Source organism: Lepeophtheirus salmonis, chromosome 1, assembly GCF_016086655.4.
Source record: "Lepeophtheirus salmonis chromosome 1, UVic_Lsal_1.4, whole genome shotgun sequence".
Taxonomy (NCBI): Eukaryota; Metazoa; Arthropoda; class Copepoda; order Siphonostomatoida; family Caligidae; genus Lepeophtheirus; species Lepeophtheirus salmonis.
Genome location: NC_052131.2, coordinates 42,397,704 through 42,410,532, shown reverse-complemented (window position 1 = coordinate 42,410,532; position 12,829 = coordinate 42,397,704). Strand labels below are relative to the sequence as shown.

The following is a 12,829-nucleotide window of genomic DNA, read 5'->3' as shown; positions in this document are numbered from 1 at the left end:
ATATTCTAGAAAAAGTGGCTTTTGCAATCGTACCTGGTCTCCCCTACATATATTTGTTCATTAAAAAGGGTCCCACTAAATACAAGTAGGATTAAAGAGGCATCAAATTCGTGCTCTGTTGTTGGTGGTGCCTTTTTTCCTAGAGGGAGTCGTGTGCGCAATTCACTCTCGCTTGCGTTCTTATTACGTTTGTGTGTTTTTTTTTACGTTGGGCAATTGCTGCTGCTAGAGCCGGCGAGAAGGAGGAAGAAACGACTTTATATATAGTAGTAATCATATGAGAAAGAAGTAAAAAAATGATCAGTAACGATACGAACATCGACGTCATCGTGTTGATTTTTATTACACAAGTGTTATAGCAGCTCGTTTCCTCTCTAAATATACATAAATATTTTTTCTTTATTTCATTAATCGTGTGTTTTTTATAAATTTTATGAATAATATAAGAAAAAATAATATTATACGAATGTGATTTAGTTCCAAAGTGTGACATTTTTCTTAGTTTTTTTAAATACATAATTTGTGATACAATAAGTTTAATGTGGATGAGTGACGACCACAAATTCCATATATCATCTTAAAGTAAGTTTTTATAAATTTGTGGGATATAATTTTTCAGTGCCAAAATACTTGAGCCGCTATTTAAGTACATACAATATATGTACATGTGTTTATTTCTGTCAGAAGGCCAAAAAATTTCTAGAGATAGGCACGTTTTTTAGTACATTCAATATATGTACATACAGTAAGATTTGCAATGCTTGGCAATCTTTTATTAAATATATGTATATATATACTTTTGTGCACTAAAGAGAAAAGTGATTCACTTTTCTCTTTTATCAGAGAGCTCAAAGATTTGTTCATTCATATCACATTTCAATTTTTATTTTTTTGCAATTTCTTTATTATATAATGATTATAATTAATTAATACCACATATGCTCTAAACTACTTCTTTTTTTTAATGATGTTGAAGGTATTTGTAGTATTAGAATAGACAGAGAGATGGGGCTCTAAGTAGAAGGAGGGGAGTAGACAAATAAAAAATACCTGGGAACTTGTCATACAGGTAACTTTCATGAAAAACAGATTCCATTTTTTGCACAGTATTTTATCATGGACCGTGTGTCATTTTTTATAAATAGGTAAAATAAAAAGGGACCGCACATGTATTGATATTAGGGCTCAAGTTGGATATGGAAGTCCTGTACCGGACTAAGACTCTTGTAATTTTAACTCATTCCTTCCAAATTATGTCTGGACTGGACACACAATTAGATAAATAAGTGTAGTTTTTTTTATATAAATAAAAAGAAAAACCTATTTTAGTAAAGGAAAGTATTTTGGTTTACGGTGGGATATTTTACTCCAGGGTATCAAACCGCGGGTTGGTTAAAATTGATTAATATCGAACAAAAAAAAATTGGTCTCAGATAGGATCATACTGTTTGAATTTCAATCAACGGTTTCAAACTAGAAATAAATCATTTAAGTTCAAACCTGGGTTTAAGTTCGACTGGAATGGGTTTTAAAATAAGAAGAAGTTATATATGCCAAAGTCTAGATGGGGCCCTTTTGTTGGGATGAGGGTAACTCTTTTGTAAATTGGTCTATCAACTTTTTAATTATGATGATGTATCCACTCCCAAGTTGTAGTTCGTTAAATTAAATGTTATTTTATTTTGCGCAAAATTATAAAAGTAATAAATAAAAAATAAAAAGACCCTGGCAATGTGTCAAGAAATATTTGTAAATGCATTGTTTTTTATATTTATATTAAAAAGAACATGTGCATGTGTCTCTCTTTTCCTGTCTGTGTATGTTTCTCGCGGATGCCGGATGATATAAAGTGTTATGAGGAGGAGAAAGACTCATTAGACCGTTTCATCACTAATTATATATATATATATATTTATGTAATTCATGACGTTGCAAATTCAATATCATAATATTTTAGTATTACTCTCTCTCTCTCTTTCTCTATCAGCTCTTCCTCCTCTCATTGCAAAAATCTATGTACAAAATCTCTATTTTTGTATGATTCAGGAAACAATCATGTGATCCATTTCCATTATCTTCACCATAGAGATACGAAGGGGTCGATCACTGTTTGTGTTTATAGCTCATTAGTTCACCTATAATATTAAATAATAAAAGAGTACACTATGCTTTCATAGGAAATCTTTTGGGGTCATATATCATAGATGTTTGTATTTATTATTTATTTAAGTACATACTACAAGGAAGGATGAGATTCCAGAGATAGTTGAACTCTCTCTATTTAGATTTATGGTGCGAAAGTTTATTCAAGTTGTTTACTTTTCCCTTGAGGAGGGGCTGGGGAAAAATATCAAAAAGATTTTTTTTTTGTAGGAATGAATCTCAAATCTAAATCGAAGAAAACAACACAAATACCAGTATAGTTTTAATGAGTAGTTGTTTTTTTATACATATATATTTTTTTAAATATTGGTCCATCCGTATACATTATATAGATTGAAATATGATCAACAGTTGACAGCAAAAAAACATATATACTTACTTTATTTACTATACTATATACGAGGGTCGTTTGAAAAGTCCGTGCAAAGTACGAGAGATGGCACTGCTTGCGCGTACTAAGGTTATGTTTAGTTATTCACATCTTTTGGAAGAACACATACCAACCTTCGGGCAGATCGGTCTATTTCTTTCTGTATGGCATTCGTTTGAATTGAGGAATCGGTTCGAAAGATTATGGCGACTTTTTTAGGATTCGAAAAGAATAATCCCCATTGACTATCTGCAGAAAGGTAAAACTATTACAGGTACATATTATTGATCGTTATTGGGCCGTTTGGAAATCCATCTGCAAGAAAAACGCTCAAGATAGGCCACCCAAAAAGTCATTTTCCATCACAACAATACACCACCTCACACCTCAGCAGTTGTGGTCGCAAAATTAATGTAAATAGGGTTCGAACTCTAGATGTCCACAGCATTAGCCATCTTACGCACCCTCACTTTTCTGTCATCAATCACCATATCATTGGTTTTATCAATGATTTCTGGAGTAGTAATCTCAACGTGGAGTCTAGAACGTTCAGCGTCACTTGTGCGTATATGCCCACTCAAAAAAATTGATACCCCTTTTAAACTGTTCTAATCGAAGGGGAAGTGCCCACATAATGTTTATAAAGCTTCTTATTCGTCTCCTAAGGCGTTTTGCATTTCATAAAGTAATGTTTAATCAACACACGAAATTCTTTTTCGTCCATTTTTTGAAAAATCACTCCATGATTCAAACGAATGCCTAACAGAAAGAAATGAACCAATATGGCTAAAAGTTGGTGTGTGTTCTTCCAAGATATGCTACTAACTAAACATAGTCTCGATACTTGTCGATACCAGTGTAATTTCTTGGACTTTTAAACGACCCTTGTACATAATTAACTAAACCTTTGATTAAACATATTTTAAAAAAGAGCTCCGTAGAAAGGAAAATGTTTGGTGCATCAACATAAAACGAATATTGTATACATATCAAGAAATATTGGATTGTATGAATTTATTGAGTGAAGATGAATTACCTTAGAATAGGTATTTACTATATTTTAAAAATTCATTTGATCAATTAAAAAGGTTAATTTGACCCCAACAAAGGCCTTTCAAATAGAATTATGAAGGATAATTTTAGCGACTTTAATTCATCAGAATATTTTATTTATAAAAATAAAAGATAATTCGTTGAGGAGTACAATTGTAATTCAGATACAATTTTGGGAAAAATAATTGTGGCTGGCTTTTGTTTTATTAGGTCACATATGTTCTTCTTAGAGTTACTACTCATATTATATATACAACATAGATATTGTGATATTTTGATCAGACTAAAGCTCCATACTATATATACATATTTACTAGCGTTGGGGTTCGCCATAGAAAAAGTCCTTTACTAAGACGGTTATAATTTTTGAAATGCAGAACTAATTTGAGCCACAGGGGCGACCGCCGGATTACATTTTTTAAAAGGGTGGGGGGAGGGTTTGTTTAGAATTTTTTTTTTTTTTTTTGAAAAAAAAATAATCAAAAATTTAAATTTAAAAAAAAAAAAATTTAAATTAGATTTTTTTGGAAAACAAAATTGAAAAATTACATTAAATTATTTTGCAAAAATTACAAAAATTAAATTTATATTAATAAAAATTTCAAAAATCCATAGTGGTTCTCAAAAAATTAAATTTCATACATAAAATTTTTTAGTAAAAAGAAAAAATTATTTCATTTGGAGGACGCCCCCGATCCAAGTTCAGTCCGGGTCTTGTTCTAAAATTTGGTCTTCACAAACAAACCAGTCTTTTTCGGTCCCATAAAAAACATTTGACTTTTTTTCGAAAAGATATTTCATAAAATTCCTTTAAAAAAACCTTCGGACCGGACGAAACAAAATTGATCTTAGACCAAGTCTCAACACTAACATTTTTATACTCCTAATAATTATTTTTTGATGACGATGTTATTGTCATTGTTGATTTGATAGCTATGGACAGAGTTACACATCATTAATTAAAATGAGCAAAACTTCAAGTTTCACACCTTTTTCTGCATTCATTCATTCATCTAAAACAAATGATCGTTGTTTTTTTTGTCTACAAATGTCAATATTCAGGCCAAATACATACGAATGAACTTTCATATGCATGCAACTCTATGTATAAGCCACATGCCGAAGTAAGTTCGGACGTTGACTCTCTTTAAAAGCAACGTATACTACATACAGCGAGTAGAGTGCATGTACCTTTTTGGCAGTTATTTTACCTGGGGTTGATTTAAAAGCGCAAGCAAAATTAAAGGTATATGTATTTGCTGTCTTTGAGTCATTGCAAATATCTACGTGGGAATCATTGATGGTATTTTGTACTTATATTTATATACATATTTATGACTGAGACTTTACATTGAAACGACTCATGTCAATCATTATTTCAGAAATAATTTTAAGTAATAAAAAAACTAATTTTATTTTTCGATTTGTTTTCTAGACATGGATATGATAAAAAAATCATTGAAAGGCTTTAAATCATCCAAAACAAAATCCAAATCTAAGAACAATGAAAACAGCCCCTCGCTTAATCAAACACCACTGCAGCAACAAGAAAGATACGACTCGCCACATGTAACTCCTAAGTCTCCTAATAATAACTATTTTGCAAGATCACAGCCTCCAATCAGTGCAGCACCCAGTTTAAGGAGCTTATATCAAGGTAAGACCAATGTTTTTATTTTATTTTTTCGATCGATACATCTATTTGAATGTTCAATACATAAATAACACATGTGCACAGTGAAGTAGTCCCATAAGAGATTTGTTACCTCCAAAAACAGGGGAAACTGAATTAAACTTATTTATAGGTGTGACATTGAACATATGGAGGGCAAAATTGTCTTCACTCAAAAATTACAAATAATGGTAATTCAAACTCTTAAAATAAATTTATCAGATAATTTTATTGCAAAAATAGAAACAAATCTTTGTATTAATCTATGAGTTACGACAATTTGGCCCTCGCCCCACGATATTCTGTTAAGAGAGGTGAAAAGGGTCCAAATCCCTGTGAGTGCACAAACCATATCGGAGATACTTTCATAGGAAAGTACAGTAACTTGAAGAGATGACATATCCCTAACAAAGATCACTATAAACTATAAACGCTCATTACTCCCTAATATATTTATATTTCAAAATAGGGAGAAACAATTTAAAGTTTATAAACATATACTTCCTTTTTTTTATTTACGCTCGCCGGGATTTCAACACTATTTACATTCATAGTTATGTAACTCAAGTCGCATACCAATTATGTGACTCATTTGCTACCATAATTTACTCCATAAAATAAATGAAGTGTTATTTATATATTTGCTTAAAGACTAATAATTTTTATCACTTTGAATAGTATCATGTCGTCAAATTACAGTTTTGAATTATTCATATTTAAAATGGAGAAATTTGAATATCTCCTTACAAGCTTTTATGTTTTGATAGGTAGATTATTCCTTTGTCTACAACAAATGTATATTTCTACCTGATCTATCATATTGCAAAATATTAAGTTTTTATTTAAAATTGAGAAAAACAAATAGTTATTTTCTTTACGAATCAACTCAAATTTGTTTTAATTCATCAGTCTATAAATAACAGTATTCACACTGCCTACTCAATTTTCTATGATTAATACATTATGACAAAATCCCTCTTCAATAAACGTGTTAATTACGTCACTTTTTGAAATGGGAAGTCGGTTGTATAAGTAAGGGGAAGTGGAGTCACAATTTTTATTTTAAATTTATGAACGAACATATTATTCCCCTTTTTGTAACAAGACAAATATCACGAAACCTCTTTGTACCCTGTGCCAATTTTCCATTATTACTCAGGAGTGTCCGCAGGGTATGCCCCCCCCCCAAATTAAATTTAATTTGAAATTTCTTTCTAAAAAAATAAAATGTTTTTAAACAACTGTGTATTTAAAAAAAAAAAATTTTTTTAGACAACTGTATTTAAAAAAAAAAAATCTAAAAAATAAAATGTTGTTAAACAACGGTGTATTTTTGAAGAAAAGAATTAATTTTAGACAGGATTTTTGTAATCATTTTCCAAAAAATTTAAAATTTTAAGAATAGTTATGGATTTTTGAAATCTTTTTCTAAAACATTTAATTTTACAAATGATTTTGATGATTATTTTCAAAAAATTTAATTTTTTGAAAATCGATATGGTTTTTTGATTTTTTTTTCCAAAAAATTTTTAAAAAAATATATATATATAATCCTGCGGACGTCCCTATTACTTTTTTTTTGGGGGTGGGGGGGGGGGGAAGGGACAATATACATTGTATATTTTTTAATTATATAAAAAACTGCTAAGAGTAATTAAAAGGTACAATGAAAATGGAAAGAAGAAATGAGCATTAATTCTCTGTCATTTCCATTAGTTGAAAGTGACGTCCCCCTTTTTCGACATAAATAACACACAATTTCATTGTATGACAGATATGTACGTATATTATTATTTAAATGGAGACAATGATGAATAGTAGGGGTGAAATTTTTTGTATAAAGAATGGGTCAACAACTCCATCCTATTTGAGTTTTCTTTTTATATTTTACTATAATGAATGATTTACATAACATGGTGCTATGCCAAAAATACGAAAGATCAAACTTCAAACACTAAAACACAAAAACAAAGCGGATAAACGCAACTATTAGTTTGAATAACTTCCGCAGGACGTTATTTGGAGGGAGGGGCTTAGTTTTTCGAACTTTTTTGAATAAAAGTTCCAAAATTACAATTTTTTGGAACAAAATTTGAAAAATTATATATTTCTGGAAAAAAATTTGAAAAATTAAATATTTTTGGAAATTATAAATATAGCCCCTCCAGCCCTCCCCCTGTTGACGCCTCTGTCCTGGTCGTTCTTATAAAAAAAATTCTACATATATTGTCGTTTTTTATCATAGCACACAGAGATTACGTCACTCCATCATGTTGTGTCATACAACTTTTAGAAGAGTTATCCTTGTTTTGTTTTGTTTTTAATGTTCCTTTAATTGGTCAGATGGAGTTGCAGTGATTAAGTATAAGTAAACATTATAGTACTGCATTAACTCCATCTCAAGGTCAATATAAATGCATGGTTCATGTCAATACCATAACGCTTTTCCGACTTATTTTTGACTTCCACCACGTTTTTTAAAAGGTATAATTACTTATTTAAGAGTATAGTATATTGTTGCTAATAATCAAGTAATTACTAGTATACTTTGGTGTTAATTACTGTTGTTATAGTCTATGACGTCCAAATCTGTCTGTCTTGCCCAGCAGTCAGTACGCTACATCAAATTGATAATTCTAGCAATTCCCCATGACATGATTGTCTAATCTTGTCTTTCTATTAACCTTTGCTCCATCTGACCTAGGAATCCTAGGAAGTATATTTTTTCTCTAGAAACGATCCAGGTGCAAGTTTACACACATTCAGTTGTTAATTTTGTTAAAAGAACGAATTCATGGAGTCTACTTAGTTAGTAATAAACAAATATTCAGGTTTACTCAAAGCCCCCAAGCCCATAAAAAAGTGTCGTTCAGACCACAACTTTGTACAAATATTAATCACATAGTAGTGAAAAAGTGCATATTTTTATTAAACAGTAAACTTTATGACTTGAAATTGTTTGTTTAATGATTGCACAATCACTCTAATGTATGTATAAACATAGCTTGTTCAACGTCTTAGGAAGCCTTAGAAAGAGAGGTGTAAAGTATGGAAGAGTAAGACTTGACTCTTCAACTACTACGTACTTGATTTTCTTTGAAGATCAAATGCCCCTTTTATTGATTTTCACTTTGTTTCCTTCGTAGACGTACATAATACGTATATAATATCTCACACCTGTCAGAAAAGTGTTTTTGTTATGACATATTATTTTATTGAATATCCCATATTGATTTGACTCCAATATAAAAGGCGTAGAACCTCGGATTTCTCATTTAAATCCGGGTTTCTATATACAGATATATATATATATATATAAGAAACCTGGAAACCCCGGATAGAGTAGTGCAAGGACTTTGTTTTTAGGAAGGAGGGCAGCCTATTGTTGAGGTCCCAAAAGTGCGGAAAGTTTCCTCCCAGGAAGGCAAGTACACGGACCTCTGTCTACAGTAAAAACAAAGTTGTTTCTCTGCCCTATGTGACACTTTTTTATACAGAAATGATATGAAAGCATCTGTATTGAGCGGTTCCTTCTTCTACACAAAAATTGGAAGGCAGACTTCGCCTGTGCCGGCCACTTGATTTTTTGTGCTGAAGACATATCTCACAGATGTTGAGACATTGTCTGGAGGTTTGGCTGTGATGTAGCGACTGGTCTGCTTATTCACAGTGGCATCAACTTTGAAAAAAAAAAAAAAATCGGGAGAAAAGAGCTAAAATTTTGCCCAAATTTTCGGCGCCCTTCAGAAAATTTATAATTTTGTTTGCTCTTTCCCACCGTCTCAGCTTGTTCTGTTGAGAGTTAAGATGCCTTGTTCCCTTCCTCCGTGATATTACACCAATGTCATTCCGGATTGCAAATGATAAAATGTGCAGTACTAGATAAGATCAACTCTGTAGATATATATAACTACCTATATAAACAGATTGAAAATGTGTGCGTAAGAGTGTGATGAACTGTACATACACAATGTTCCGTTTTTTACCCTTTCCTTGTTGATGTTTTTTCTTCTCTTTCATTCTCCGCATGTATTTTTATTATAATTAGACAACATGATGAAATAGTTGATTTGAGTTGTATTTTGTATTCTTATGTGCGTTTCAAAATATGAGTAGAATGGAGAAGCTATGAGCTTAAAATTTATAATATTTATGTCTACTCAAACAAATATTTGTCAATCAGAACGAAAAATATTTTTTAACCCATATTTAAATTTGATCAGTGTGCTGTTGAAAAACTCATCTTTTTTTTTCTTTTTTTTGTGGGAGGGGGGAATATTCATAGGATGAGTCAGTCGTTACAACATCAAAGGAAATTTGAGCCCTTAACTGTTGTAATCTAAAGGGGGAGGCTCGAAATATATGTTGTATAAAAGTCACTGAAAATAAATGACTTTTAGAACATAGTTTAAATTAAGTAATTATACTTAGTTCAATATGTAAAGGAGCTCATGAGGGTGGGTCTTTGACTACTCTCAACTCAAGGTTATTATCATTTCATTTTCATAATATGTATATAGATGATATTTTCATTCATCCCCCCCCCACCCCGTCTCTTTGGAAGAAATTTTTTTAATTCAATTTTCTATGTATTTACACTTCATTAATTTTCGTCTTTCCTCCAAAAATATATGTGCACAGTCACATACTGCTTATAGAGAAATATAAGTATATGTAGGCTATATCTATAAAGAAAGTTGAAGGTAAGTAGTTGAGAAGGGGGGAGCCCCCTCTCTTTCTCTCCCAGTTCTTCCTCATTTCAAGCTCAGAGATCTACTTTGAGAGGAAGAGAGTGGAAGAGACAAACAGGAGTTGAATGAGAAAAATATAACAGGGAATGTTTTTTTATAGTTTGATCGTGTATCTGTCAAAAATATATGTTACTATCAGGGGCGTAGATAGTGGATAAATTATCCTCAGATTGTTGACTAGGGAGTATGCTTAGAATTTTTTGTTGGACTCGGCGTAGAAGTGAGAACGGATATGCCTACATATGTCCTTACTCGATATTTTGGAGGACTTTTGTTTATTTCCTTCATCTTGTAGCTAATCTAATGAAACGTCATGACAACAAGGCTACTCTCCTGCAAAATATTCTTCAAATTTGTAGGGATTACCATGTCATTTTTCGGTTTCACTTTTTATACATACCAAAAGGGCTTAGAATGTACAATTATAAGTATGATACATGTTAAGAATTATACTTTGGATACTTTAGGGATACAACTTATTTTTATATATGATATTGTGTCCATATTACTACTATAAACCCTTTATGATAAATGTACGGTTCTTAATTAAATCTTTCCACAACAATTCCAATTCCTTAAAGTTAAATCATACAACATGAGATTTTTAATGAATCATTTTTTCAGCAAACCTGGCGTGGTGAGAGAAATCAAAGTCCTACGTCGGTATGTTTATTTTTCACAAAAAAAAAAATACAAATGAGGAATTTATTATACAGTTATTTAAAAAAGTGCCGTAATGTCTATGTGCAGTTCTAGGCTTGGATAAATACCTTAATATATCCCTTATTAAGAATAATAATTATAAATCATGAAAGATCGTCAGGATATTTTAATGAATTAATTCAATTAGTAAACTGGTGTAGGTACTACTTTCATTCAATATTTATGCTAATAATGCCATGAAGAGAGCTTATTAAAATATAGAACAGTTTTAAAGGACTTGTAATACGGAGACATACTACGGATTTGACATCCAATTTTAAGGACGGATAAAACCCTACTAAATTAAGTCCGTTGCCCTTGATTTTTGCTGGATATAAATACCCGGTGTTACACTTTCAGCATTTATTTATATTTATGAAAGGCTTGGACAAAGAACTCCAATAACTTTTTTCAAAAATAGGATTTTTTAATGATACATATAGGCAGTTAAGGACCAACAGTCCTAAGGATCGGTCCAAAGGACAGAAGGCCGGTCCTAAAACTGGAATGGACCGAATAAATAAGGAACAACACAACAATAGTGGTTAATATTATTTGAACCAGTGATTTCCAACCTTTTCATCACTGCGTAGCTCCTAAGCAATTTGAGTATAAAATTTCTTTTTGCACATACCTTTTTTGAAAAAAAATTTCTACGAAAGTTTTAACTTTAAACAAAAAAATTTTTATCACCTTCATAACATTGTTGAGTCCTAGATGATGGTCGCAGAGATCCGGTTGAGAATAACTGGTCGGTCATACATTTATGATGTCCAGTTGAGGGGGGGTACTGATGTAAAAAAATTATGATGATGGGAAAGAAGGAGGTATTGGATATTTCGGATTCCACTAAATTGAGAACTGATTATTGCTTCGATGATCAACAAAACCTTTTCAGTATGCGTCTGAATAATAAAACAGCCCCCAAAAAAAAAAAAAAAAAGAATTTTTGTAGTTTATTATAAAAAAATCTCATTTAATAGAAAAAATTTTATTTGAAAATATAGTCAGCGGAGCAAAAAATTATATATTCGTCTGCCCCCCCCCAAGGACGCCCCTGATAAGTGGTCTTCAAGATAACCAATGTATCTTACTTATAAATAAAGACTTTAACTCTCCAGTGAATAGTTGTTTATTTTACATGTATGTTTCTCATACTTAAGTAATAGGGTACAAACAATGTGGGTTGCTTGTCCCTTTTTAATACATCTGGTTTGTACGTAGAGTATTCTCTTCTGATCCTTTGTTCATAGTTTTATAACAATAATAAAGCTATTAATTCACCCTTTTTGTTCTGAAAAAACATCCTTTTTTAATCCATTTTCTCTCAGTATCCCTCAAAAACAAAAAGTTGAACATAAGTTTTTGTTTTTTTCATTGTTGTTCGTATTTGTTTCATCTCGCAAGTTTTTGTCTACTATTAAAAAGTGGCATGAAATATACATACAACTGCGTACGGCAACATATTGCGTCAGGCACCAACTTTTTTTTCATTAATGTATATTTTGAAGGTTGAATAAAAGGAAGAAGATGTGTGTTGAAGAAAAAAGTAATTTTTGAGGTCTAAAGAGGTCCCTTATTACAAAAGAAACTTTACGTATATAAATGTATATATATAAATAGGTGTATGCCAAAGGAACTTGGTGGCATCATCATAGGGATTGACATTTTTTCTATTTGTATTCCTTTTTATTTTAGGGATCATAAATCTTTCTGAATGAATTTATAACATACTACATATAAGATGTTATGTAGCCATCCAATTTGAATAAGTTTCGTACATAAATAAAGCCCTCCTTTCTTATCGATTGTTTTTTCAATAATTATGTTCACTTTTTTTTATATACATCGTTGTCTTGTACAAGCTGAAGTATTCGTGATGAGTGTAATTTCCAAGTAAGAATTACATATATTAAATATATATATATATATTACCATGATACCAATATTTTTGTATCGGTTCCGGTAACAAAATAAATACCAATATTTGATACTTTTTCGACTAAAAGTACAATTTAAAAATGTCATTATGACCTATACGATCCATTTGTAAAGCCATTATTGCCTTAGCGGCAATCATGGCTTTAAGGTGATGGCAATAGACTGGGCACCCGTTGC

The 12,829-nt window shown here is 31.2% G+C and overlaps 1 protein-coding gene across 3 annotated transcripts in view; it reads left to right on the top strand.

Annotated features, from left to right (window-relative positions):
- The first annotated feature begins 227 nt into the window (after positions 1–227).
- The window catches only part of LOC121129327 (protein TANC2), a 52,330-nt gene continuing 39,728 nt past the window's right edge, over positions 228–12,829 (top strand). For 2 of the 3 annotated variants that reach the window (XM_071893248.1, XM_040725046.2), the window contains exons 1-2: positions 260–582; positions 5,022–5,243. In XM_071893248.1, the coding sequence (XP_071749349.1) occupies positions 5,024–5,243 (220 nt within the window). In that variant the 5' untranslated portion in view covers positions 260–582; positions 5,022–5,023. Of the gene's footprint in view, positions 583–5,021; positions 5,244–12,829 lie in introns of all 3 variants that reach the window. The other variant, XM_071893244.1, reaches the window with a different exon arrangement.